Source organism: Calypte anna, chromosome 7 (assembly GCF_003957555.1).
Source record: "Calypte anna isolate BGI_N300 chromosome 7, bCalAnn1_v1.p, whole genome shotgun sequence".
NCBI lineage: Eukaryota > Metazoa > Chordata > Aves > Apodiformes > Trochilidae > Calypte > Calypte anna.
In genome coordinates this window covers 21,028,977-21,056,904 of record NC_044253.1, presented here as the reverse complement: position 1 = coordinate 21,056,904, position 27,928 = coordinate 21,028,977, and the positions used below count along the sequence as shown (strand labels likewise).

At 38.0% G+C, this 27,928-nt stretch overlaps 2 protein-coding genes across 5 annotated transcripts in view; one reads left to right on the top strand and one right to left on the bottom strand.

Moving 5' to 3' along the window:
• The window catches only part of SLC25A12 (solute carrier family 25 member 12), a 47,601-nt gene extending 27,376 nt beyond the window's left edge, over positions 1-20,225 (top strand). Inside the window, exons 10-18 of the mRNA XM_030454236.1 lie at positions 1,848-1,932; positions 2,336-2,494; positions 5,682-5,734; positions 5,928-6,008; positions 14,197-14,337; positions 16,316-16,454; positions 18,685-18,843; positions 19,032-19,122; positions 19,622-20,225. Of these exons, the coding sequence (XP_030310096.1) occupies positions 1,848-1,932; positions 2,336-2,494; positions 5,682-5,734; positions 5,928-6,008; positions 14,197-14,337; positions 16,316-16,454; positions 18,685-18,843; positions 19,032-19,122; positions 19,622-19,808 (1,095 nt within the window). The 3' untranslated portion in view covers positions 19,809-20,225. The remainder of the gene's footprint in view (positions 1-1,847; positions 1,933-2,335; positions 2,495-5,681; positions 5,735-5,927; positions 6,009-14,196; positions 14,338-16,315; positions 16,455-18,684; positions 18,844-19,031; positions 19,123-19,621) is intronic.
• The window catches only part of DYNC1I2 (dynein cytoplasmic 1 intermediate chain 2), a 31,244-nt gene continuing 23,319 nt past the window's right edge, over positions 20,004-27,928 (bottom strand). For 2 of the 4 annotated variants that reach the window (XM_008505114.2, XM_030454238.1), the window contains exons 12-16: positions 27,644-27,777; positions 26,495-26,639; positions 25,526-25,666; positions 24,448-24,573; positions 23,092-23,736 (exon numbers count right to left, since the gene is read on the bottom strand). In XM_008505114.2, the coding sequence (XP_008503336.1) occupies positions 23,623-23,736; positions 24,448-24,573; positions 25,526-25,666; positions 26,495-26,639; positions 27,644-27,777 (660 nt within the window). In that variant the 3' untranslated portion in view covers positions 23,092-23,622. Of the gene's footprint in view, positions 23,737-24,447; positions 24,574-25,525; positions 25,667-26,494; positions 26,640-27,643; positions 27,778-27,928 lie in introns of all 4 variants that reach the window. The other 2 variants (XM_030454237.1, XM_030454239.1) reach the window with 2 other exon arrangements.

The window sequence follows — 27,928 nt, the reverse complement described above, 5'->3', positions numbered from 1 at the left end:
CACACAAGTAAACTGTAAACTTTGTGGACACTTACACAGTAATGTAAAAATGCCATTTCCTTCACAAATAATTTGATTTTTGACACCCACTGACGTATTCATTAAGATTAATGTCTGAATGTAATGACTGGATTTTGATGAGATGTCTGTGGAGCTTAGAAGAAAAAAGAATAACCTTCAAGCAGCTAAAAGAAAGCAGGTGTGCTAGACTAAGAGTAATTTTTTGAGGAATGAAGAATCAGTCCTGCTTCTAAGGCTTTTTTGGGTATTATTTTATTTATATGGATCAAAAGAAATATCTCTATATTTTAGAATTTATGTGGCTATTTTGTTCTTATTGTCATGGGTTTTTTTTTAGATCAGGAAAATTTAGTGTTCTGAAACTAATCAGGGCATTCAGCAGATTTATTGCTTGTATTTGCTTGTAAAGGCAGTATGCTTGATTTCTGCTTTTTTTATGCTGGTCCACATGTGCAGCTTACAGTTTTGGTCCTACCCAGACTTCATCTGTTTGGCTACATTGTTGAGGGAGGGAAAGTACTTCTGGAAGGAAATGGTGGCAGCTGTATCTTTTACTTCTGTGGAAAAAATGTATAAAATGTTATTCATGGGGTTTTTTTCAGATAATGATCCTATCTGAAGCTCAGAAGCTTTAGTCCCACATTGTGTACATACAGTGTAATGTTCTGCAATAAAGGCAGGTTTTTGCACATCCAGTGTAACACCAGTCCAAACAGAGTAGCTTATACTGAGGCCCATGCTCTCTGTCTGTGGATATTCCACTTTCCAGAGCTTCAGGAAACTGAATGTTAATTTAGATCAGTAGCCTTGGTGAGTAAGCTGTGAAATGTCCATGTGACAGTGATAATCTTTGTGGAGAATTCATACTGGAAATTGGAGCAAAGCCCCCTGTCTCAGTCTGAAGTCTGTTTACCTTCCAGCTGTGCTGTCAGGACCACATCTGCTAACAGTACAGAGTGCTTTTAAGAAAAACAGGGTCTGTTTGAGAAACAGGCTTTACTCTCTAGCTTAGTAAGGTATTTAAAAGGTAGTATCTCAGCCACTTACGTAACCCAGACAAATTATACTGCCTAATATGCATGATTTACTTGAATTTGGAAGAAAATCTGGCCCATCTTGCATACTTTATAGTGCAAGTTTGTGAACACTTACATCTTAAGCAGTTACCTTCCAATAACCTTCTAATAATATAATTTAGTCTCTGCAAATATTTTCTGTGGAGATTTCTATTTAGTTAAAACACTTAAGACATTTATAGTAATGTATGTGATCAAAGTGTGTGAGATCCTCATATCTGTAAATTATCAACTGCCTGAAAAAGTCTTGTGGAGAATATTTCAGGGAATATGGGACTTTTTGCTTCCTTGGAAGACATGAAATGTCATGTTTATGCTCTCTATTAATGTATATGTAATCTTAAAGTATATTGCATGCTGATAGATGCTGTCGGTGAGATATTGAATTCCTTTTGAGATACTGAGTTTTATTTGAGCCACAAGTGGGTTCTAAGCTTCACAAATTCACAAACAAAATGAAAAATAGCAAAGTTTATTTGAGTTTCTCTCTTTTTCTTGGCCACATTTGTTTCAGTTGTACCACAAATATGTAAGGACTGAAAGGACTGTTTGAAAAATATGCTTCATTCATTAGGTGTAATGGAAACTGTATAGTAATTTAGAATTAGTAATTAAAATTTTAAAAATTTTAATCAAAATTAAAAAAAAATTGGTTTTGTAATGTTATAAATGCCAATTCACTGTCATCTTTGATTTCCCATGCAGTTCTTCAAGCATTCTTCAAGCATTTTTTTTCTTTTCCTCACACAGCAATCTTTTGGAGAATTAGGCAGGCCCATCTGGCTCCAGATAGCTGAGTCAGCTTACAGGTTCACTTTGGGCTCAGTTGCTGGAGGTGAGTAATGTTTCTGTTTTCAAGCTTGGGTTAGTTTAACACTGTATTGCCAGACCACTTTTGGTTGTGCCATTCCCTTTCTTTATCATCACTTATATTCTAGTATCCCTTCACAGTCCTCTGAAACTCTACTCCAGTAGGGAATTTCCTTACTGGTAATTCAGGTTTTTTCTGATTGGTTTTCTTTGTTCTGTGCACCTTGTTTTATATAATAGTGTAATCCATTCTCCGTGATACTTTTTTCTATACCTTCTGTATTGTCCTTTCTCACTTTGAATATAGCAATGATCTTACCTTGTAGATTCTTTATGTTTAAATAAATATTGTAGAAAATAATTGTAAGAGTTATGTGCTACACCAACAGTGATGCTGCAGAAATAAGACTCCAAATGCTTTCTTACAGCTGTTGGTGCTACTGCAGTGTATCCCATAGACCTGGTGAAAACTCGGATGCAGAATCAACGCTCCACGGGTTCAGTCGTAGGAGAGTTGATGTATAAAAACAGCTTTGACTGCTTTAAAAAAGTTTTGCGTTTTGAAGGCTTTTTTGGTCTTTACAGAGGTAAGTGAATAGAAGATATATATCTCAAGTTGGAGATTTTCTGCCTTTTCTAATACCTCAACAGGTAGTTTCTTTTAGGGAAACCAGGCAACTTGATATCATGCACAATTTCGCTTCTGTTTCATAGAGTTGAATATTTATCTGATCTTGAGCACTGTTCATCAGAAACAATTGCAGGGTAAAACTGGGCATTTCTTGTTACAGATTTGATCCTTGCTCCTTAGGTTTTTTAAAGTCCTAATTTCTGGGTTGTGAAATGTGTTGTGGATGTGATTGTTATCTCACAAACTGAGGACTGTAACTTTTAGAAGAAAGGCAAACACTGGGAGCAGATTAGCATCTGAGGAATAAAGATCCATTTCACTGCAAAAACTTTCTGTTAAGAGATGAAAGACAGTAATTTGGAAACATTCCTGTTAGACTGGATACCAGATCTTATGCCTCATACTTTTGCAGGTAGTGGAACTTGGTTATGATTTCATTCTGTGAACAAGAAATTGCATCCTGCTGTGTTATTATCTTGTTCTATTTTACTTTTAAATAGCAACAGGGGAATTCATAAAAGTAATTTAAAAAAAAAAGAAATAATCTCTTATAAAATTAACATTAAGAATTCAAAGCAAATTCTAATCAATTTTATCAGTTATATTGAAAGCTGTGTTAGATCTTGTTCTAGCTTAGGAGAAAATTTTGAAATGGCTTTTATCACATCAGTAAAGTGACTTACACAGAGGGTACATGCTAGCCAGTCATCTGAAACTCATATTTAGTTGAATTCTCTATTTTTGTCTCTTCACATAACTTAATGAAGTGCACAACTTTCATAAAGATTAGTAAGTTATTTATTAATTGGCATATTTTTTAAGTTGGAGCAAAGTCAGTGACTCCTGTGATGGTTGCAGCCTTTTTTTGCACTTTGCAGTGTGTTCTGTTGATTAAGATATTGGGCAGTGTTCTTGAAGGACGTGATCTGACAAGTTTTTGAGTGCAGTAGTCTGTGGATACTGGCTAAAGAGTTTCTGGTAATTTTACAGGATTTTCCTGTGCAAGTTAGTGGAGGGAGGGATATGTCAGCAAAAGTGTTAATGAAATACCTGTGATCTCTGTAAATTCTATCTTGGTGGTAAATTGGATTTCCTATTTTGTTGCTAAATCTTTCACAAAAGCAAATACACCTTGGCTTACATTAATGACTTTCTGTAGTGCTACTCCACAGTGCACCTTGCTTTAGCTGCCCACTCCCCAACCAACAATTTTGCACAGCAGCTTCTAAAGCTGATTTTTTTTTTAATTTATTTTTGTTTTCTGACATTTCTCAAACCTTTTGAAATCAAGGCTGATTCCATTGATGAGTTAAAAGCAGTGCTATACAGTTCAGGAAAAATGTGCTTGTTTGAAAGCATTTAAGCTTGTTAAACTTTTTAAGAGTCTGTTTAATAATTGTCTTTTAAACTGTTTAGCATAAGAAATTCCAGTAGCTGTTTCAAAAACGTTAGTTAATGGTCAGCATGTTACTAAGGTCTTGGACTCATACTAAACTAAGCAACAGAAACATTTGTGGAATTGACTGTGGGTCTGTTACTAGGTTATTATATTACAGAGCTGGGTTATCCTAATTGTGTTGTAATATATAACCATACAATGTAGTAATTTACTACTATTTACATTAGTTAAAAAGTAGATCTGAATGCACACTGAAAAGTATGTATTTTAAAATAAAAACTTCTAACTTTTGTTCAGTAAAATGATGACACCTCTGAATCCTTCAGAACTAACAAAGTATCTTACGAGGCCCCTCACTAGACCACGCAGGATCTTAGGTTCCCTGTGTGTGCCCAGCAAGTTCATCTGTGTAAGAGGGAGTGGGGGCATTGCCTTGTGGTGTTTTGTCAGCCAAGGTGTTTTGGGTTTTTAAAGTGTTGGCAGTTCAGAGCTGTATTTTCTTTCCATGATAGATCAGAGGTTTGGGTTGAGAGAGCATCATTTATTTTTTTGTCAGCCTTTCTTTGTATTTAATAAACACCTTTCCTCAGCACAGTAAATCTGTAAATCTCATTCAAAGCATTATGTTGGAAGAGAGCATGATAATGCATCTAGTAACTGCTGTATTTTCTCTTTAGGAGTGTTTGCTCTGGCTTCCTTTTAAGGAAGCAATATAAAAATTCTGCAGGCCAAGTACTTTTATAATTTTGAATATTTTAAATGATTTTTTAGCTATTTTCATTTAAGAGATAGTAGAAAACTGCACCAATACTGTTTTGTTGCTGATACCTGATATAATTAGCATGGGATTTTTTGGCAAACACTTTTGACAAACTGATATTCCCTAACCATGGAAGAGTATCAGGAACTGAATACTTGGAATGAAAATAAACCTTTTAAGTTTTGTAATCTATACATCTGCCAAAATGATTGGGGAGAAAACGGATCTAAAAAGAACAGGTACTGCTACAGTCTGGTATGTAAGGAAGTTAAGACTGCCACCTACTGATTTTTTCTAAAACCTGTTAGTTCCTGAAAAAGTGCATGTGCTTTTGTCAAATGACAGTTCATTTTGATAGTAGCTATTGTCCAGGAGCAAGGGCCTTTACAAAATTAGTTTCTGTCCACTAGTGCTTCCTCTCAGTGAGATAAAAACCACTTAATAGTAATAGGGATTAAAGAAGTTCATGCTACCATATTGGACTGAACAAGAGAAAATCCTTCATATCCTTAGTTGACTGGAAGCTTCAGAAAACTCAGGTTAGTGACTCAAGGAGAAATTAGTTGATAATTTTTTTATAGTCCTGTATATATCACAGTTATTGTCCTGTTTTAAGAAGTAATTGCCACCTTTATAGGAAAACTATATTAAGGAGCTAAAAAAGTTAAATGAACTCTTACAAAGAAGACATATCTAAGGTATGTGTTCAGTCCTTACCCTTTTTTTTCTTCAGTACAGCAAGAGTCTTGTCTTGGTTGTTGAAGGCAGATCTGGTCACCTGCTTTATTGCCATTTTCAACAGAAATCTTAATATAAAAGTGTATTGGTATGAATATGCAGTGCTCTAGCAGCATCCCATACATAAATGCCATCCCTCTCAAAGGATATCCGATGTACAGAGAGGCATTTCTGTAGAGCTCTTATAAAATACTAGTTTCTGTATTAGGAAGATAATGTTGCCTTATGATGTCTTTGTTTCTATAGGCTTGTTACCTCAGCTGATAGGTGTTGCTCCAGAAAAGGCTATTAAGCTAACTGTACGTATCTTTTTTTTTTTTTTTCTGGCATCCTTTTGTTTGTTAACATACACAGGATTTATTTCCTAAAATGTGTGAAAGATGACCACTTACAAGCTCTCTAATATATATGGTTATGTATGTACTTGAAATGTGTTAATAAAGAGGAAAAATAACTTAAAATTGTGTGTAATGTGTATTGTATCTTTATTAGGTTAATGACTTTGTCAGAGACAAATTTACTAGGAAAGATGGTTCCATTCCATTCTTTGCAGAGGTCCTTGCTGGAGGCTGTGTAAGTATCCTTTCTGTTTTCCTTGAAAAAACTGATTCTCTTGTGCAGTATAGTTGGAATGATAACTAACGGGTGTGCCTGGAATGATACTTAATGGGTGTGCTTTGTTGATTTGAACAGAAGTCTTTTTTTTTCTCCCAGTCATGAGAACTAAAGAGGTGTACTACTGCTGCTTGGAAAGCTTTGCATACTTGTGAGTTGAGTTCCCTTATGTGCTTGAACAGCTTCTTTAGGCCCTGTTTCTGACTTGCAGATTCAGCAGTGGCTTTATTCACAACAGGCTAAAGCTAAGATGTCTTTTCTGCCTTTCTGTACTTTGCTTGGGTTGGCATTCGTGGTCAGTTCAGTTTGGAAAGATACAGGTAATCCTTGAGAATGTATGAACCCATCATATTTGCATTTCCTTTGGTGGGGCAGCAGGGGAGGTAGAACAGTTTAAGAAGATCTATTTCTTGCTGAAGATTTTAAGAAAGTAAAGAAATAGCCTCTTCAATGAGCTCTTTGTGAACTTTTTCTGTTTGACAAGATGTGGAAAACCTGAATCAGTTTACTTTTATCTTTCATGTAAAAGGTATGCTTGAATTTTCTGTTTAAATGACTTCATATAAGATGTAACTACCTTACTTGAGATGCTAACTACATCCACACATAAATAGAGTTCAAAACTGTGTTGTCACTGAGGGCTGGAGTTCAGTGCATCTCTTACCAATCTGTAAGTGGTTTGAATTTATATTTGGTAGATTTTTTTTGTTGTTGTTGTTTTGCACATTGGCTAATTTAACTTGTGGGATCCTCCAACAACTGTTAAACCTATAAAATGTTTAAGGCTTGTGTTAGGTTTCTTTTGTAGCAGAGAACACTAATAACTTCCAGTTGAGTAGGCTGACAGGCTGGTATAAAACCTCCTCAGCTTACAACAAAACCTGGGGCAGAAAGGTTGTTGACCTCTGCAAACTTTTAATTCAAAGAAGCAGCCCTGAAGGGAGGCTGCTTATAGTTCTGCCTGATTGAATTTGTCAGCCTGGGACATGCTTGAGTCTTCACCTGTCAGTGTACAAAGTATTTTCTGAGAAATGTGAGAAAGCAGCTGTGATGTGTAGCTAGCAAAAAAGTAACCTTTTTCTGGAAAGCTTAATAACACAGAAAGCATACAGGTCATTTCTAATAGAAATTAATATAAATCATTAGTGTTTATCTCTGTGTTGTGGTTAAGTTCATAATTAAAATCCAACATCTGATAATAAGCTTCATTATTTTACATTGCTTTGGACTGAAATGTGTAATATTAAATTCAGTCTACGTTAGAAGCTTTCCTGGTTGCTGGTAGGTACTCCTTTGTCAAAATATCTTCCTCTCTGAACATGCAAAAAATGGGGAGAAATCTGAGTTTCAGTTGAGATTTGGATGTTTCTGTGAAACTGAGCAGATTTATAATCTGTCCAGACACAACCCTTTCCTCCAGCTGTACTGTCTTAGCTGCTATTGTCGTCTCCTTTTTCAAGAGAATACTTTCTTCACTCAGTCTGGGAGAATTCTAAACAAAGTTGGCCTTTGTGGGAGAGGAGTTGGCCACAGTTTAGCAACCACAGGGATGTTCATTTCTTTGCAGCCTCCTCTGGATCATCTGATGTCCTACTGGTTGATGACTTTTCTGTCTGTACTGCTGCTCTAGTTCCATTTCAACAATTTCAGTCTCTTGGCAAGCCTGTGAATTTTGTTCTTAAAAGTCTGAAAGTATCAGCTGACTGCAGCAGTAGCAAGTTGGTGTGTCAGTCTTTCTGGTCCTCAGTCCCAGCTGTATTCTCTGCTGACTTGCTTGGAAATAATACTGATCTTTGCAGTGCTGGTGTCCATTGTAGACTGGTTTTCTACAAAATGCTGTAAGACATAACCAACAGCTACATCTGAGGTAGTGCCACAAGTAAGCTTGGTCCATTTCTATGTGCTGGGCCATGCAAGACTTTCTGTTTGGGTGATGCTACCTTTTTGCTCTGATTTTCCTGTATTCTATTCCTTTGCTTTCTGTTAGTGTAAAATGATGGGTTACTGTTTGAGTGTCATACATACCAAATTATTTTCAGCATCTGGATTTGGGTAACTTGGTTTTTTGTGGCTTGCCTTTGTTGTTCGGCACAGAAATATTTTGTGAGAACTACACTGTAAATATAGTCTAAATTCAAAACATGCTTTTCACCTGGTTATACCCTCAGAAGAAACAGAATTATGCCCATATATAATTCTCAGAAATATACTTAGTGCTGTCTCTGACCATCACTTTCCTGTGTTTAGTGTTGAACCTTCTGATTTCCAATGCCCTTTTTAATAAATCTGGTATGGAACTCATAGTGGATGAGCAAGCCATATTTTTGGTCATTTTGTAGTTTCCAGCAGAGGCCTAACTGACCTTGCAAGGCCCACCATTTTGTGAGCCATACAAAAGCACATTGTGCATTGCCACAGTCCTCAATCAACCAGGAACAAAATAAAATTTTTGTGAGGAAGTGGAGGCATCTTGGGTCCAGCAGACCTACCAAATTCTCCTTCTGATGGCAGTGCCCTATCAAAGCCTCCCCATGATGTTACAGTATTAAAACACCCACACATGGGGACAGGTGAAACCTTTGACATTAGGACAGCAGTGACTCTCGACCCTCCAGAGCTCTTCAGTATCCTCAGCTCTGGAGTGTCTGCAAGAAGTGCTATACCATAGAGCAGAGAGGCTGCCCACAGACATGTGCCTCCTCCAGAAATGGGAACTCCAAGAAACTGGGTCTCTTTGCCCAAAATCTGACTTCCCAGGCTCCAGTTATTCTCGACTCCTTTAAGGTTATGGAAAAAACCTCCCGTTCCCAGTCAGAGGAAACGTCTTTGTTCTGGCAGCCGCATGCGAAGTCCGTAGCTCAGCTGCCCCTCTCTTGGCTTTTTCTTCCTTGCTGCGGGGCAGGGACCTCCCGCAAGCAGCCCGTGCCCTGTGCTGCGGGAAACCTGCCTGCCAGCCAGGAAAATGTCATTGGGAAGTGCAGGGTCTGCTCTCTCAGCGCCCGCACAGTCCCAGCTGCTCCCAAGCTGTGGCTGTGTTTGAAATCCTCAGAACAGCTCCGTGTGGCAGCGGTCGGGTCATCCCTGTCAGTGAAAGGGCTCCGGTCCCTGGTGGCTGAAACCGATACCCGGCTTCCTGCCTTCCCCAGGGGATGCTGCTTTGGTCAGCAGCAGCAGCGCGATACACACCTAAGCATCTTCAGAGAAAACAGTTTCTTTCCCTACTGTTACTGCTATTAATTGAATTACATTTGATCGTAATTCAGCGATGAGCCTGCATTCCTGCCTTTGGAGCTTCCAGCTGCCCTTAGCTTTGAGTTGCAGGGGGAGTGGGTGAGGCTTCGGCGGTGCTTTCCTGTATCCCGGCAGCAGCGGGAAGCAGTGAGCAGATACCTGGTAGGGACAGTGCTTCCCAAAGGGGTTACAGGCGTGACACATGTGAGTACATGGTGAAGGGCAGGGTGCTGCAGGGCAGCTCTTGGTCCTCAGCTGGGGAGCGATGCTGACATAGATGTGTAGTGCTGTGTAATTGATTCATAAGTACTGTTACAGGAGACAAAATTTGCTGTGATTTGCAGCTGTAATCCCTATGAGTTACACAGGAAAAAATTGGATTCTTCCCATCAGTGCCTGGTGCTTAGCATTTTGAATGGATGAGCCCTGTTTCATCAGAAAGATGTTTCCCATTTGTGCTGCAAGGAGGAAAAGGACGTTGGATGCCAGGCAGGAAAGGTCTGAGAACTCTTCTTGGAGGTGTAGGCCACATGTGTGCTGATGATTAGGATGGGGTGCATGTATGTCTGCACATACATGTAGAGAGGTATCCTAATTTACCACTGGTTTAAAAACTCTTGTATGTTTAAATATTCAAAGTAACATTAGTCCAAATATTTTGGTGTATTTGTAAAAATAATTTTTATGTGTACTGATACACACAAACATGTATATAGGCTTATCAGGCAATAGGAAATGTGTCATTTGTTTTTGAAAAACTAATTTTGTTAGTGGTTTTATTTAACAAACACAAAAACATGGAAATACAGCTTTCAGTACTTTTCCTTCAAAATCCTGAAGATATTCTACTTCTTTTAATATACTTGAAACAGATAAGGTTAGAAGCAGAACTAAACTGTACTGCTTTGTCTTGATTTCAACTGTGGATGCTTAAATTTAGGGAGAAATTTATTGGGTAGTAAAAGTGACAGTAAGCTTTCTGTAGGTGCATGAACAGCAATGGCTTTGCCTTGGGGAAGAAGTGCAAGTAATTTTGATGTTTTTAAACCAGACTGTTTTAAGTGACATCTTATTTTAGCTGCTTGTTTGGGTCATAGTTGTGGTCCAGGATGTGGTGGTTTCAAAAAGGAAGGAAGGAAGGGCTTGAAATAGGCCTCTCCCCCTTTGTAACTTTTGCCTCTCGGGTAGAATTGGAAAGGGCAAGAGGTCTCATGTTGCAGGGTCATTTGTGTATTTCCTTCAGCCTTTGGCATGTCATGGGGCGTTTGCTGTGGGATCTCAAACTACATCTTTTCTCTCATAACCTTTGCTGTCAGATTTAGTTCCTTTATTTGCTCCTTGTAGAGTTATTTTACATGACATTAAGGTTAAGTAGAAGCTTTTATTACTGGTATTCTTGATGTGTATGAATAACCTCCATTCAGAAACAAATTTGTCAACCTTTTTTAAAGTGTCTGTTGTAATTTATGTGTGAAGGGAGGTTTTTGTGGGGGGGTAAATCTAGATTTAGTGTGCCTTCTCCACAAGAAATTCAAGGACTGTGATATATACTTCTGTGTGTACACGTGAGTGTGTATTTAACATAGGTAGCTGACAGCTGAAGCAAGGCATTTTGAAAAAGAATGATGATGATTGCCAGTGACTTGCATAGAAGCGTGGAGATTTGTGTTCCAACTCTGCACACTGCCAGTTCATTTTTATTTGGAGATACTTTGTGTCATTCTCCCCTGCACCTTTTTTCTGAGGAGTGCTCTTCCTCTGCTCCCAGGCAGTGCTCTCCTCCACCTCACACTTTCTTCCTCAGGCAACCATTCACTTGAAGCAAGCAAACAAACATTTTTTAAAATGAAAAAGTAAGTTTTCTTGTGTTGCCTGTTCTGTATAAAAATCAATGCTTTTCTTACCTGTCTGTGCAATACACCTAAGGACCTGACACATTTGTGCAGCTCCAGTGAATTCAGTGCTGCACAGAGAAGTTTGCCAAGCTCCAAAGTGTAACAGTATGAAAAGCTAAGACTTGGGTACAAGTAGATAGTGATGTCAGGGAATGTTTAACTGGGCATCTTGACAGCTGTGGCTGTTTTTGAGAAAGCTGCCTGTTGAGAAGTTTGTCAGCACTGTGAATACTCACTGTTCAAAATGTTAATATGATTAAAGAACTTTTCAAGTGGCTTTCTGCTGGTTATACAACTGTATATTGGGGTTTTCCTTATATTTTATTTGTAGTACCCCAGTCATCAAGTCATATTTTGGTTTAAATATTGTTGCAGTATATGATGCTGTATTAGCAAAATGCAATCCATGACACTGTATATATAACCAGTATTACTACTAAATTATTAAAATATGTTGTGTTTAGAGTCTTCTCTTAATTTCTGTATCAGAAGAGGCCTGTTGCTGATTTTAAAGGTAGGCAGTTGTGCACCAAGGAGAGGAGAATGTTAATTACAGGAAGACTGAATTCAGTGTAGAAAATGGAAATGTTTACGAATTGGCCTATTTGTGTTTCTGTGGTGGGTGTTAGGCAAATGGGAAGAGTTATTTTGGCTGCTCTGCAGGATGTGCTAATTTAGAATATTAAAAATAAAAACTAGAATTTCATATATGTATGTAAACAAAGAATGCATATTTAATAGATGTGTAGCGTGTATTGTCTAGAAAGACTGAATTTCTAGCTTAGTGTCTAAATTTGAAGTTATTAGGTTTTTTCTTTAATACATTGTATTATGTAGTAAGAACATTCTGCCTAATATTTTATCTACGAAATTACTTTTTAAAATTATGTAGGGAAACAATAAACATTTGGAAATGGTTTTCTGTTTAATGCAATACGAACAATAAAATCCATTATTGTTTAGTAGAACTTTACAGATTAATGTTTTTTAAGTTTCGTTTAGATTGGAGCTTTGCCATTTGACAGACGTTTCTTCTTACATGGGTAGGCGTGTATGAACTGTGAAGGAAAAATGAGATGAGTTGTAAAGAGTCTGAAGAGTAGCTTTGGACACAAGTGGTGTCAGGTAACTGAGTAAATTCGATGCAGCGAAGGAACAGAGAAGATGGGATCAGGTTGGCTGGGCTGGGAGTTCCAGTGATCTTCCTGATGGTTGCAGTAAATGTCCACAAAAAAGTAGGCTTTGATTTTCTTTTGGAGGGCTGAAGAAGTGAGGGAATAAAGTGAAGGTTAACAAACTAAACCAGTTATTTGAGTGGAGTGTTACAAGCAGTAACTACTAAAGTGGAGATAATTAATCAAACGCAGGGGTTAATCTCCCACTGTTTGGGTTTATGGCTTAGTAAAGCCATACAAATGGTGATTTTAAATATAAGTATTGGATGAAGTAATAAACTGAGCTTGCAACAGAAGGATGGCAGTGTGCTCAGTAAAGGTTAGGAACTCATCTGATGCTCAGTCAGTGAACATTTTGATGTTTCATGCCCCCTATCCTGTAGCTACTACCCAGGTGCTTGGATTCTTAATAAGAGCTGTTGAGATTTCCAATGCTCTTTTGTCTCAGGTCTAGAATAATTCAAGTTACCAAATTCTAAGCCATGCTTCAGGGCTAATCTCAAGTTTATCCTGCCTGCTGCTGAAGAGAGAAAGATTGTGTTAAAGGCAGAGAGGATTTATGTTCATTAGTTTGGAATCAATTAGCAGAGAGAACCACATATGCAGTCCAGGAGGTGCTGTAGCAGACAAGTGATTTTTTTCCTTCACACAGATGCCCGCAGCATCACAAAGAGAGTTTATTTCCTGGGCAATTTAGAAGTGGAAAAAGCCTTAATTGCAGATATTCTGCATCTTTTTCCTTCACTAAAATTTGATGGGTTGGAGGAATATATCGGGATTAAGAGAAGTTTTTAAATTGCGATAGAAATACTTTTAAAGTTGGCTGTATGCAAGTATTTATATGCCATAAATTTTAAGAAACTAGTTTTAATTTTTAAATGAAAAAAGGTGGTTTAGAAAGAGGGGGGAAAGAAAGTTTAATGAACTTTAGCTGTTTTGTGATGAACCACACACTTCTAGAGAAGTGAATGGTAGTACCTACAGCAAACCAGGGAGAAATCTAAACATGTCATTTTAAGTAGGTTTACATGCTTCAGAAACTGAACTGTCATATTGAATCTCTCTCAAATCTGAAACACAATTCTTTGAAAGTCTTTGGTTAAAGTGTAGAACGTGAGGCAGCTCCACAACACTGCTGCTAGGATCCAGAGGGTTTGCACCTTCAGCACCGCTAACAGAAAATTTCCTGCATGTAAAATCTGCCATGCTCAGCTCAGGGAAAGTTACAACTCCCCTTTCTATCTGGTATCATATTTTGAGGTGTAACTCTTCCATATTTTGAAATGCTACTCTTTTATATTTTGTTTCCATTTAGGATTATTAGAGGCTGCTGAATAAAACCCCAAACACCTTTTCTGATAATTTAAGATTACATCATTACTTCAGATTTACCTTTAAATAACATCACTACTAAATGCAAATACGTGTCTACACATCAGTGATAGATTGTTATTGAATAAACATAAGGTATTCTTTATATGTGTTTGATTCTATGGTAGTGGAAGTCTAATCTAATGCTTCGTATTTTGTGTAATACCTGACAGACCTTCAAACACAGCCTAGACTACTGAAAAGTGATGTCCAGGAGAAAAGCAAAGACAACCTGAGTTAATAAACCTCTGTGTATTATAAGCATGAAGACGTCAAACTTTATTTCATACAGTTCTATGCTTTCTGATTCAGGGCTTTTAACTTCCAGACAGGTGTTTAATTAAATATCTCTCATCTACTTGTACATGAGGATATCAGGCAGTGCAGTGAGAAGCACTCAGCACCTTGCAAACATCAACCTGTTGCCACGTGCTCTGGTAAAACACTGAACATTCTTTGTCTTTGGGCTTGCAGGCAGGAGCTTCCCAGGTCATCTTCACTAATCCCCTGGAGATTGTCAAGATCCGGTTGCAGGTAGCAGGGGAAATCACCACAGGACCCAGAGTCAGTGCCCTCTCTGTTATAAAAGATTTAGGCCTTCTTGGTCTTTATAAGGTATGTATTTCTGCTATGAGTGGCTTCATTGTTGTATGTTTTATGCTAAACTTGTACCTTGTAGAAACAAAAACTGTTAAAACCGAAAAAACCTTTTGAACTTAAAACCAATCTCTTCCTGCAGGGCAGCCCCACAGTGGAAAACTGAAGAAAACCCACTTCTATATTAATGGCAGTGGGATACAAAAAGATACTCCCCCATTCTATCCTTTAGGCTTTTATGCCAAGCTGCAGGGAGTCCTGTATTGCAGACCTGCTGGCTTCTGGCACTGATCATTTCATTTGGTGGGGTTTTGTGAAAAGTTTCTTTAGCTTTCCCTGTGTGTTTTCCTTACATTTATTTTGAATCTGTTATCTCTGTTGTTATCTTTGCAGCAGGATATTCTGTTTGTCTCAATAATTTGACATCAGTGAAACAGTAGTGGAGTTTAGTAGGATTCAGATTTTTAAGAAGTTAAGTGGTAGGATTTGTCAATAACGAGTTCCACTTAAAAAAGACCCATACTGTACTGTACTGTACTGCAGCAGAATGACAGTCAACAGATTCCTTCCCTGCAGGTGTACTTACTACCATCATTACAGATCAGGTGTAATGGAGCAGAAGCTATTAGTTTTCTTAAACAAGGAAGAGTATTTCTTTCTGTATCTTCTTCCAGTGCAAGGGGTAATATGTACATTCAGCAGTTACAGCAGCTGTGCACTTACAAAACACTGCTGTACATGATCTGTCCATAGACCTGCAATAATGCTATAAAAACGTGCACATTTATTTTTACAGCTGAAGCTTTTGTTTTGAATCAATAGATGGGATTCATGACCATTACATTCCCTATAAATCATAGGTGTTCTGGTACATGGGACCAAATCACCATCACTGTTTGCAGTCCTTAAACAGCTGATCTTACTAAAAATCCACTGTTCTTTAGAATTGCATTATCATTTGTGTATAACTGAAAGAACTCATTTTAGAGCAAGAAGTATCTTCATGAAAAATCACTGAAGGGACAAGTTTCTCTCTGTCAGGTCTTTGGCTTGAGACATAGGAAGTTTGTAATGAGTGCTGTTTATTACTACAACAAGTAATATTACTATTACTCCTGGGTGGATGGCCTCAGGTGTGGAGGCTGCTGGCTTGGAGTATTCTGGTTGAGTATTTCAGCCAGGAGTGGTTGTTTTGTAACGTGCATGCTGTTAAATATGCAAATGAGCTTTTTTTGGACAGATCCAAAAAATTTATTTGAGCTTTGAACGGAAGGAGTAATTTTAGTTGGCTCACGACTGAAGTTACTAAAATAAGATTATATATAGTTTATGATGAGTATTCCACTGTTCCTACAGTGGTGCAGTGGCTACAAAGGAGGAACTCTCAAATGCCAGGTTGTGGCCAGGAGCTACTCCTTGCAGTACTGTCATGGCCCACTAGTTTTCTATGCCTGCATCTTCCCTTGACTAGAAGACTCCCATTTTGCAGCAGTTTCCCTCTTGTGCCTTCCAGTGCAGCTTCTTCAGTTGGCCAGATGATGATCTGATGATCACTATGAGGTCTTAAGAGTCCTCACCAATATTTTAGTAGTGCTTTTGTGTGTGGTGGAAATAATGGCATGCAAGGACTTTCTGCTTTCATGGTTGGGGGCTCTTGTCAGCAAGATGTAAGGACAGGTCTTTGTCACCTTCTTCACCATGTTTTGACACATCATATCTAAAAGGTATTTAACCTAGGTACTGATGTCGGGATTGAGGGCTTGTGTATTGCTTAAAGAAATGAGGTGTGAACCTTCAATCTTCTTCCAGAAACTTACTTTAGATGTGCTTTATTCTTGTTTCAAGTTCAACTCTACATTTGTTTCCTGAGACATTATGTTATGTACCTGGTAGATCAAGAGTGTTGGTACCTCCCGGCCTCAGGCTGCCTGCTGGGGATCAGTTTTACCTTTATTTACAAAATCTATTTGTATGATGTCTCTTTTCTGTGTGACAGGGTGCCAAAGCATGTTTCCTCCGAGACATTCCCTTTTCTGCCATCTACTTCCCGGTTTATGCTCACAGTAAACTGATGTTTGCTGATGAAAATGGCCGTGTGGGAGGCCTTAATCTCCTTGCAGCTGGAGCCATTGCAGGTAATTTTGCAGAATGTTTTCTAGAAGTATTTTTTTTTTCTTCCTTTTAGTGAGTAATAGTTAATATTCATTCAGTAGCCCCATATAAAGGAAGAGTACTGTACCATTGTATCTGATTTAATCTAAATTTGATCGCTGTAATCCTTAGTGGGAGGTGATGTAAATTTGATCACTGTTATCCTTAGTGGGAGGTGATGTAATTTTGATGAGAGCTAATTGCATTTGCATAATGTGGATAAACAGAGTAATGCAGCTCAGCAACTTGTACTCAAATTTGATCTGTCTGTCTCAATGGGGTTTTACTTGTTACTGTGCTCTCAGAGTTGAAGGCTAATTTGAATCTTTGATGAACATAAGATAGCATAAAATCTAAGAAGAAAATGGTCTATCTAGTTTTAAGATTCCTGAATAACTGCGAGGAAACTTTGTTCAAACATAATTGCTAAAAACAGAGCATTGTTTTGTAAAGTAGCTAAAGTATTATACTCTGAAATTTACAGTATGTTAAGGCTTCTCAAAAATCCTTAGTATAGAGCAAATAAGCAGCTGCTATAAAAAGCTTTTTTTCTAAATGGCAAAACATGTAAAAATACTACATGTGGCCTGTAGTGGTGGGTATTTAAAAATGTGGGTACAGATGGCCAGATGCTGTGCTGATGAGTATTAGATCACTAGAATGAAAACCAGGTGTTTGCAGCCCCTCCATCATGGTTGGATTATGTGCAGTTCAGAAACATCACTGGGCTGAGCAGACCTTTTATTACTTGTTCCAGGGACAAGGAGTCACTGTAGATGGGTCAGTCATGAGCTGCCTGTGTGTAAAGGGCAGTTTCCCATATTGGACTCGATGCAGAGCGTGGCTGCACCTGCTTGGTGCCAGCTGATACATTCCTCATGCCAGAGGGGAGGGAGACACCAGCCAGGAAACCAGACTTGTAGCCCTGTTTATTCTCAAGTAATGCAGAGCTGCCTGATGTTGAAAATTATCTATCTTACAGCATTCAGAGAAGCACATATAAATATTATTATTTAACTTGTATCTCATATAAAGACTTTTTCACAGCATCTCTTTGTTTAGTGTTTCTGAGTCACTCACAGTAAGTGATGAACCCTATTAAAATATGTGTAGATGTTGCAGGCCTAGTTTTATAATGTGTAGAGGAATCTTCCTTTCTGAATTGCAAAGCTCAGATTCCCAATTGCTGGATCTGTTCCTGTTAGGTGTGGGCAGGACGGATCTGCCTGTAGAGGAAAAACTGCATTTGGTTGCTGTTAGTGTATGCTTGTAGGCTTCCATTTTTCTGCAAAAGCTCCTAAAATCCATCAGCAACACTTCAGAGTTTATGGTCACCTATGCAAATCAGTAACTTGCTAAACTTTTAATTCAATATTTACCAATTTTAAAACTTCAACAAAAGACAAAAATAAAATTTTTAAGTCAGCAGATGGTTCATCTTTTGAGGAGGTTGAAATTTTTGCAGTCTTCAGAAGTATCTCAGACAACACAGTTAGACTGTGGAGTACGTTTCTGAAAACTTTCTCCTTTATCTAGAAAGCCAAGAGTGGTGCCTTGGAAGTGGAAATTTGTTGTTCTTCCATCACTGCTGGCTAATCTCATGCTGTTGGTACTAAGCAGACTTGTGAAACACCTTCCTTGTCCTCAGTCTTTTTATGGCTTTGCCTGTTGAAGTAGGCAGCATCTCTCCTACATTTTGCTGTTCAAAAAGCAGCAGATTTATTTTGGTAGAATAGGTGTTTTAAGTGGTAATTCTCTTATTAACAAATGGCTGTGAAGGATTCAAGTTCCCAAATCAGTCATCTATGTAATGGGTGAAATATGTTGTAGAGTATTATCAAATAAAGGTTCCACTACTGATTTTTGTCATGGATATCTCTTACTATGTATATACATAGCATACATGTAAATTTAAAAATACCTTTTTTATCTGTTTGAAACGACTGTTAGTGACAGACCTCTAAAAGATGTTGAGAATTGCTGCTGATAGCTTAATATTTTTTTCTTTACTATCAGTTATAGCCTTTAGATTTAGAAGAAATTTAAAAGGATCAAGCACAGACGTTTATATTAGCACCAAGTGTTAGACCTTGCTTTATAGGAACATCTGCTTCTTGCAGAAAATATAAAGTTTGCAGTCGTATTTTGCAGTTAGAAGTGTTTCATCTTTTAAGAGATTCTTTGTGCAAATTAAATGTGGTTTTCTTCTAAAAGGTGTGCCTGCTGCTTCTTTGGTAACCCCTGCTGATGTCATCAAGACAAGACTGCAAGTGGCAGCGCGGGCTGGTCAGACAACATACAGCGGGGTCGTTGACTGCTTTAGGAAGATCCTCCATGAGGAAGGGCCCTCGGCTCTTTGGAAGGGAGCTGGAGGTGAGAAACACTCTGAATGCTGCAGCTGACCTCAAGTCTGCAAAAGAGCACTCACTTTTGTAAGGACTCGAATTAGAGCAGTATATACGAGGTCTGATTCTGAAAAATGTAACACCCAGTTTAAAAATGTTCAGCTTCTCCCCTGACAAGTGCCTTTCTCTGACACTATGATTTGTAATATTTAACAGCTCGTGTATTCAGATCTTCACCCCAGTTTGGTGTCACATTGGTCACTTATGAACTTCTGCAGCGATGGTTCAATATCGATTTTGGAGGCCTGTAAGTCAAATGTTTGCCTTTTAGCTTGCACATAAACCCCTGCCCTCTTAAAAAAACAAAACTTTTTTTTCATGCACAGGACCACTTTGGGCACCTGTACTTAAAAGCTTGCAGTATGCAGTAATTCTCCCCCATCCTTATATAACTGAGAAGAACATGCATGCTGCTTCTAAACAGATGAGAACTATTTAATATTTTAATTAACTTAATGAAATTTTTATTTCCACTATAGCAAGTTATTTTGTCCATTGTCCCTGGGTCAACAGAACCTGAATGAATTTACAAAGCTATCAGTAAAAATGTAACTTCAGTTTTGGCCTTGATTTCCCATTAAATCACAGTCTGAATTCAATTTTACTTGACCATAGAAGTGCACTAAGGTCACCTTTAGCAGTATTACTGCTCTAGATTTTGTCAAGTTATTCAGGCTGAAGAAAAGACTTTATTTAACGGCTTCCTCCCTCCCCCTCCCCCCCCATTTTCTTTTTCTTTCAAACAGGAAACCTTCTGGATCAGAACCTACCCCAAAAACTCGCATTTCAGATCTTCCTCCTGTTAACCCTGAGCATATAGGTGGATACAGACTTGCCACAGCTACATTTGCTGGTATAGAAAATAAATTCGGTTTATATCTTCCAAAGTTTCGATCTTCTGTCACCACCTCAGGGCACCCAAGTAGCAGCTGAATCCTGAAAAGATTTTTCAACCTACCAGTGATGCAGTGGAGAAAGTTCACAAGAGTAGTACTGTATTTTTTCCGGTCAGCTGCATGTTGTCTAGCTGAACTGAGCTTGCAAATCTAGTTACTCCTTTCTAATATTAATATATACCTGCATTTATTTGTTTATTTGCACACAAGGAACTGATTGAAGCTGTGGTTCTATGCCTTGTTTTAACCAGTGGCATGAAGCTGTAGCCTAGACTTTGCCTTGCACAGCTTGCATTCAATGTTACTGTACATATTGTACATCTTTGTACAGAGACATCATGGCATCTATACACGTACATTTATATAATGGATATTGCAGTTCATAATAGTTTGAAATGTACAGAATGTTTTGAAGGAGTTTTGTTAACAATCGTGACAATAAAACATTTAAAAAGATGTCAGTTCTATTCTTCGTGGTTTTAGAAAAGTTGCCCCCAGTTTTGTTTTTCTCCACACATTATGGATCACAGATTGAAATTTAAATTAAATGCACCCATTTAATGAATGTAGAGAATACAGCCTCTGAAGAAATGCATTTCACTGCTAGTAACAAAGGCATTAAAATGCAATGTACTACCTTCTAGGTGTAGAAGAACACAGGGATTAGATGGAGTATTTTATTTTGAAGCACTACTTTGTAACAAGGAGTTCCCTTGAAATACATGGTAATACTAAGTGTGTAATAAATAGATCTTGCCTCTATGGTAGCGTATTTAAAACACAATGAGATATTTGCCAGTTATTAGCAGAGTCAGTAACTTTTCCAGGATTTATTACTCAGAGTGGTTTTTTCCAGAATGTAAAACCTTTTGTAAAAAAAATGGAAGGCATTGTCTTAGATTCTAGTTTGTTTTTTCAGAATCTTTCAGTGGTAAAACAAACAAAAAAAACCAAGCCCCAGTGCCCACAAACAACTTGCTTTATATACTCATCATAGGAAAAAGTGACTGTTTAGACTTCCTAATGGAATGCTAAGTTAAAGGAGATGAGAAAGAAAAAACAAATTATTTCTGGCATAATGTCTGCCAAATGTTTATCTGGTGTAATTTTTAAATGCAAAAAATGTCAAGAGGAGATAGTGGAGTTGAGATTTCTACAGTCCCAGAGGAAAAGCAGTTATACTGCCCCTAGAGAGAGCGAGAAGTGGGTGGGTTTCCAGCCTTGCTTACTGAAGGATGACAAACCCTGGTCTTCAGTTTTATGTTTCAGGGTTAAACATCCTGGAGCACAGTGTATCCCAGTGGTATAAACTCATTTGAGGTTCTGTTATATTCCTGCTCAGGTGACAGCAGGCCAATACATAAAGTTTTTAGTCAGCTTATGGAGAAATGGCTTTTCAAAAACTGACCACTGCAAACCCAGACAAGCCCTCCTTCAGTTCCAGCCTCTAAGCAAGATGCAAATTACTTAGGTACTGAATAATATTTAGTGAGCTAGAGGTTACAATACATTGAGCTAGGGTGTTTGATCACTATTTTGCAACATGCATATATATAACCCCATTAGAAGGCTTCCTCTTTATCTTGGTTACCTTTTTTTTCCTGTTTAAAGCATCACCTGTTCTGTACATTCTTCCAGAGCCAGACTTCCCAGGAACTCTCACCTGTATCTATTTTGTTCTGCGCTTTTCTAAACAGATACAAAGCTGCAGGTACCCACTGGTGTTTAACCACAGTCACAGCTTGTTGACTGACTTGATCAAGGCCTTAGGAGACTTCACAAAGCATTTGTATTTCTTCCAGGTCCAAAAGTGGCCAGTGTGGCTCCCAGGATGATCATTCACACTACCTGGTGTCACTGTTGGTCTTTTACTGTTGCCAGTATGGGGTTTACAACATTTTGTACCTGGATTCAGGTATTTGGTGAGGGGGGGAACACAAGCAGGAATGAATACAGAATTGTTCTGTTAAAAATGATTAAAAGGTTGACATTACATAAAACAAATGCCATATGACCTATATGTTCATGCCACAATCCACTGAAAGAAAGCCTTACCTACTGAATTTCTGAAAAAAAGTAACTCTGAAGGAAATGTAACATTAAATATGCAATGATTTCAGTAAACAAACCAACCCCAAAAAGCAGCAAGACAATGGAACACCCTACTCATGAAGAAATCCTGTGCCTGAAATGTACAAATCATCACATGATGTGCCTGTTCTTTATATACTTTGCATGTTTCTCAACTGAACAGATGTCTGCTGCCACAAGGTTGAGGAAGACAGAGGAAGACATACCAGACAAACTGAACAGCATCACTTTGCATTGTCACTTTTGAGAAACACCAATGGAAACCAAAATAAATTTCACTTTTAAACCCAATGAAAAAGAGATGCTCTTGAAGACAGAACTGCTGCTACTGCTGCCTTTGTCACTATGAGCTGCTTGCAGCAGAACCGAGACAGGGAGAAGTTGAAAAAAAATAAACCAAAAGTTAACCTTAAAACAAAATGAAGAAACAGTAAGGATACTTCTGGACATAAAGCTGATTAAGGAATATAAACTGATTACCTGCTTTTAAGCATATAAAACACCTGGCAAAATAAGGTTGTAGCAGGTAGGAATACTAGGAACAAACCTAGAGCCCTAAATTAAAGGCCTCAATACTGGTTTAGTGCCTAATGAGTCAGACTATTTAAACAACAAAAAAACCACACCACCACCCCCTGGAAAAAAAAAACCCAAACCAAAAAGCTGAACCAAAATCAACAACTCCCGCCCCACCAAACCCCAAACGAGTCTTGACTGAAAATTTCATAATGTCCTAAAAAAGATGCACTTAAAAAATTCAACCTTTAACAGAAGTTCCAACCATTCTAAGCTCTAAGCTTTTTCAATAAGAAGATTTTGTTTCAGTAAGCATGTTATAAAAGCAATTAAAACATACTTCTTTTTACAGAAAATTAGTAGGAAGTCTCTAGTCTATAGAATGCAAATCATTATACAGTAGAAATCAAGTAAAAATCTAGTTCCTTATCCTTTGGAAAAGAGAAAAATGGAGAACAGCAGCCTTTTTCCTTTGGGCTAACTGTCACAATAGGAAGTAAAAGTTAGGAGTAGAAAACAGCAGCTCCCAGGAACTTTCTACTCTCAAAGTACTAAGGGGACACAGATTAGGGGTCAGGGCAGCTGACAGGTGCTCATATAATGTTTATTTATGAACCAATCTCACTTTTTAATGCACCAATTCAAACAGAACAACTTGGTATTAAATAAGTATTTCATTAATTGGGGTCCAAATATAATCAAATAACTTTGTAACTACAGACAAATTTTTATTCACATATTACCCACTAACAGTCTGAGGCTTATCTATAGATTAACAATGAAACTTACTTGGAACACGTGCATGCAAATTCATAGGTAATTTGAAGAGTTCAAATTAAAGAATATTTCAGAGATTTACTACCCAATGAAGGTTAGTTTGTATATTATAGAAAGTTTAGTTTAGAAACAAAACTTTTCAGAAATAGATACTGTTACAAAGTGGAAATTTCAGCAGCCCAAAGCAAATCTACACCAGGTTAGTGTTTCAGCAAAGATAGTTCCTTGCAAATTCAAAATTAACTGTATTAAAGGTTGCACAAATCCAAGAATGTGCTTGTAATTTATATATATAAAAAGTGACAATGCAAGATCTGATTCTCAGTGATCTTAATACACTTCCAAAGTCAAAGCTGAATCCACATACTCCTCCCTTAAGCTGTTTATTTGAACTGACACATTCCTACACTTTTAAGATCCGCATGAAATCATTCACAAGCCTACCACTGCCTCCTGTTTTCACAGATCTAGGCTGGTATTCGGGTTGCAGCCTCCTCCTCTGCATCAGCTCTGTTGGCATTGATTTCTGCCAAGGTCCGACCGAAGCGGGTCCACTCGTCGCTGCGGGGAACCGCAATTTGCTGTTGACAGAGAGAATGTTATTTAAACCCAGAGGTGGATAAAAACAGAGCTAATTTTGAACAGCAGAAGGCTTGGGTAACATTCCAAAGAGATTCTTTAGAAAAATTTGCCTTGATTTACCGTAACTTTTAAAACGGTCTGAACATCTAAAGCTCTGACTAAAGAGCTGAATTTGAGAATCCTGTATTCTTAAGGACCTCATGATACTATTACAAGCACGAGTGATACGTGTCCATCTGAGAGACAGCCTCAGTATTCCAAAGGGGAATACTAGTGCCATGTCCTCACCAAATCAGTTACATACTACTGCAGTACACATACTTGCAGTAGCAACAGCTTCCCTCTAAGAATGAAGTCAAGGCTGCTTCACTGCAACATTTTTTGATGAGTACCTGTCAAGCTGTGGTCAGAATTCACATGTGCCACAGTTACCAAAAAAAATCTCTACAAACAAAACCATTGATTCTTTCCTCTTTTTCATTGGCCTTAAAACTACATTTTTACTTTTTTAATGGCTGCCAGATGGCATGGTAGGAAGTTATGCTACAATATCTGAAGTAGACACAAAAAGGAAACACTGATTTGAAAATAAAAATTAAACCTCATTCTTCTTAACACGGGAAAAAAGTCAAAACCAACTTGCTAAGTGTAAAAGTCAAAGAAATTGGAGTGTTTTGTAATGTACTTTGCACAATACACAGTATACATACCTCACCCACATCATATATGACTATTTGTCCCTCTGAATCACCTACAGCAATCTCTCTCCCCGAATGCGTCCATCTCACACGGTTCAGAGCAGGATTGCCCTCCACAGTAATGCTTGCAGTGGGCACCTGTATCCATTTAAAACACATTGCTAAAAATGCACAAGAATTCTGTAAGTTATAGACTACAGAACACTTAGTCCCTCAGTGTTGTATCAAGTGACCAGCATTTCAGCTGAGGCAGAGTATGTAGCTCTCAAAGACGCTGAGTGACCTTAAGCTGTCACCAGCAATATGACCAAAACAACACATCTTGTGCCTTGGCCAAAGAACAGACAACTTCTGTCATCTGGACAGGAGGCACAGACATGCATTCAGTTAAGAGTCCTGGGATCTCAAGAAAGATCATGACAGAGGGGAAGGATGAAATCAGCTGCTTTGGCAGGCCAGCTCTGAAAGCCAGAACCAGGTAATTCCAATTTGAAGCCATAGGCTTATGTTCCTACAGAACTGTTCTTTCTACTATATGAAGTTTTAAGAAAAATTTAAGTACCAAGTATCTGTCTAGATTTTCCTCTTACCCACCTTCAACAAGTTTAAATCTCAGAAAAGGCTTATACTATAATCAAGTTTATAGCTCACACCAGAAAACACCAAAAAACCCCAATTCTCTAAGCTCAGGAACAGATTGCAATTTCACTGCAGTATTGCTACAGCAATAGGAACAGCAGCAGTGTGTGATAACAGGGCTGCTCACACTGTTAAACTACAGACTGCAGAGGCCATACTAGGGGGTGGCTATAACTACTTTCACACCATGGATCAGTGTTACACTGACAGATGTGTGGCACCCTTGTGCCAATTTAATTACTGCTGTTATTCATTATGGGAGTCATTTGAGTTACAACCCCACTATTAAAGAATAGTATTGTTTATGCAGAAACCACTGGAACTAGAGAATACTTAGGAACAACAATGAAAAAAACCACACCAAATTGCTATAGTAAGCTCTTGACATCATCATCTTCTAAGTTTACAAGCACTTCTCAGCTACATTTAGAAGTTAACCTGATTGCCTCACCTCAGTATCATTGTTGAGATTCCACAGGTCAAGCCTGCCCATCCCATCCACACAGGCAAACAAAGCAGGGTGAGTTGGAGACCACATCACATCATAAACATAATCTGAGTTGTCTTCAAAGGAGTAGAGAGGTTTGTTATTCTGAAAAAAACCCAAACCAACAAACATAACGATGCAATATCCATACTCTGTACTTCAAAGTTCTGAAGCTAACAGCTAAGGCAAAAAAACTTCAACAGCATTATCAGCAAGAAGTAAAAAGTGATTAATATTTTGACTTAAAAAAAAAAAATGCCTCTGCAAGCAGCCAAAAAATAAAAGCTATTATATATGGCAAGCTTTCTAAAGCATGCAGCCTTTTTACTGGCTGATACTACAAAGCAATGAGTAACAAGCCAACTGTGTAAAAGAGAGTAAATTTAATGCATTAGGAATCTTGTAAATCAAGCCAATGATAATTCAGTGACAGCACTTTGTATTATTACTGGGAGATTCTAACTCTGCTTTGTATTCCTTGGGGCATCAGGCTAACATAGAAAGAGGTAAGTATGGCAGTGGCAATGATACATGTGGTAACTGTGAGCCTCATGGAGCTCGACTGCATTCAGTTTTGGTGCTGTCTCTTTATACTCCAAAAAATTGTAGCAAAACATCTGCTTTGTGCATAATATGAAGCAACTGATTTTACAACATGATTTACATTTGATTGCATTGTAATTGTTGCTAACAGCAAAAGGATGAACAGAATGGACAAAAAGTATATACACGATTGTACAATCTGAGAGCAAAGCTTGATGTTGTTAACCACAGTTTTGTTTATCAGCTGCCTCCTCTTTGTAGCACTGCTGTTAAAACCTAGAGAGCTACACACGATTTGATTTCAGTTTATTGAAGTTTTTTAAGTAGCTTACATTATAGCACCACCTTGTGTCAAGAACTACAAAAATCCCACTGAACTATCTAAATTACCTTGGTTGTCCAAAGCTTTACTGTCCAGTCAAAAGAAGAGGTGACAAAAAGATGTGAGAAGTCTACAGGCCCAACTGCTGCATGGCAGTTGATACCTGTGATTGGTCCCTGGTGTCCTTCAAACATCTCACTGATTCCAGCTTTGCTGTTTTAGAATATATAACACCAAGGTTAATTTATCTGGAAACCGTGTATCTGCAGATAGCACTGAAATGCAATTTAAATACAGCCAAGAGAACACTTTGTTGCTTTGTATGGATATTACCCCACTACAAAAGGCTTCATTAAGACTGGATCACAGAGGATCAGACTTCATATGGATTTTAACTTCAACATCTATTTTCTGCTAACCTTAAGTGCCAAAATATACCACAGGGAGAAGAGATTCATTCAGCAGGTACCAGTCCACACATTTAACTACATCGGTTTCCAAGCAGTAGCTAAAAATTCCACTCATACAATTAACAAAACCCAGTCCTCAGGAATGAGCATAAAATCCCCTCTGCCTCAAGAGAAGCTGCATGTACTTTCCAGTCACCAAGTTCAGACATAAACCAGCAACACTATATCCCAAATAGTCTCCTATCAAGGTGATAAAAAAGAAGGAAGGAAGAGATGGGAAGCATGTTACACAGAAGTGATACAATTTGGGGTATTTTGGAAGCAAAAAGCTGTGCAGCAAGAGTGATGTGTTTTTGAGATGAAACCTGGACACTCAATTATATTTAAGAAAGCAATTGATAAGATACAGTCAGACAATTTCAAAATAGATTGAACAGCATGAGAAAAGCCAGACAATTTAAGATTTGTGCGTGATGCCACTGTACAATTATCTGTAGAACAGATACAAAGTTTGGAATGCTCTGCTACAATTCAAATGAATAAAACTACAGTGACCTATGCTGCCCTCATCAGCACAAACAGCTCCCTGTCACTGCACACAGCACAGCACCATTCGATACTGCAACTTCTGCTTTTAATCAACTCTTACTCAGGAAGAAGTGCTCTCTGGAATTCATATTCTGTTATTCTGAACTCTTTCAAGACAAAGAAGTAAACACTCAAATAATTTTAGAATTGTCCCTGTAGAATGCAGGGACTCATTCTTTCAGTTTTTATTTCCTTTGAATGATTAAGGTTTGTATTTACCTGCCATGACGACATGCAGTGTACACTGAGCCTTCCTCACTGCCAACAACAAAGTTGTTGACATCTCCAACAGGGAATGACATGCAAGTCACTGCCACAGCCTTGGACTGCTTGTGAACCAGCTCCATGCTATCCTGTAGTGAAAAATTCAGCAACTGACTTTAAAAAAAAATTGAAATATTAAAATCTACAGAGTTTTTCAATAGTAACTATTTCTTCATGTTTTACTTGGACAGAATTGGGCAGGACTAAAAAAGTTTTCTTGGTAAAATTGAGTTCACCACT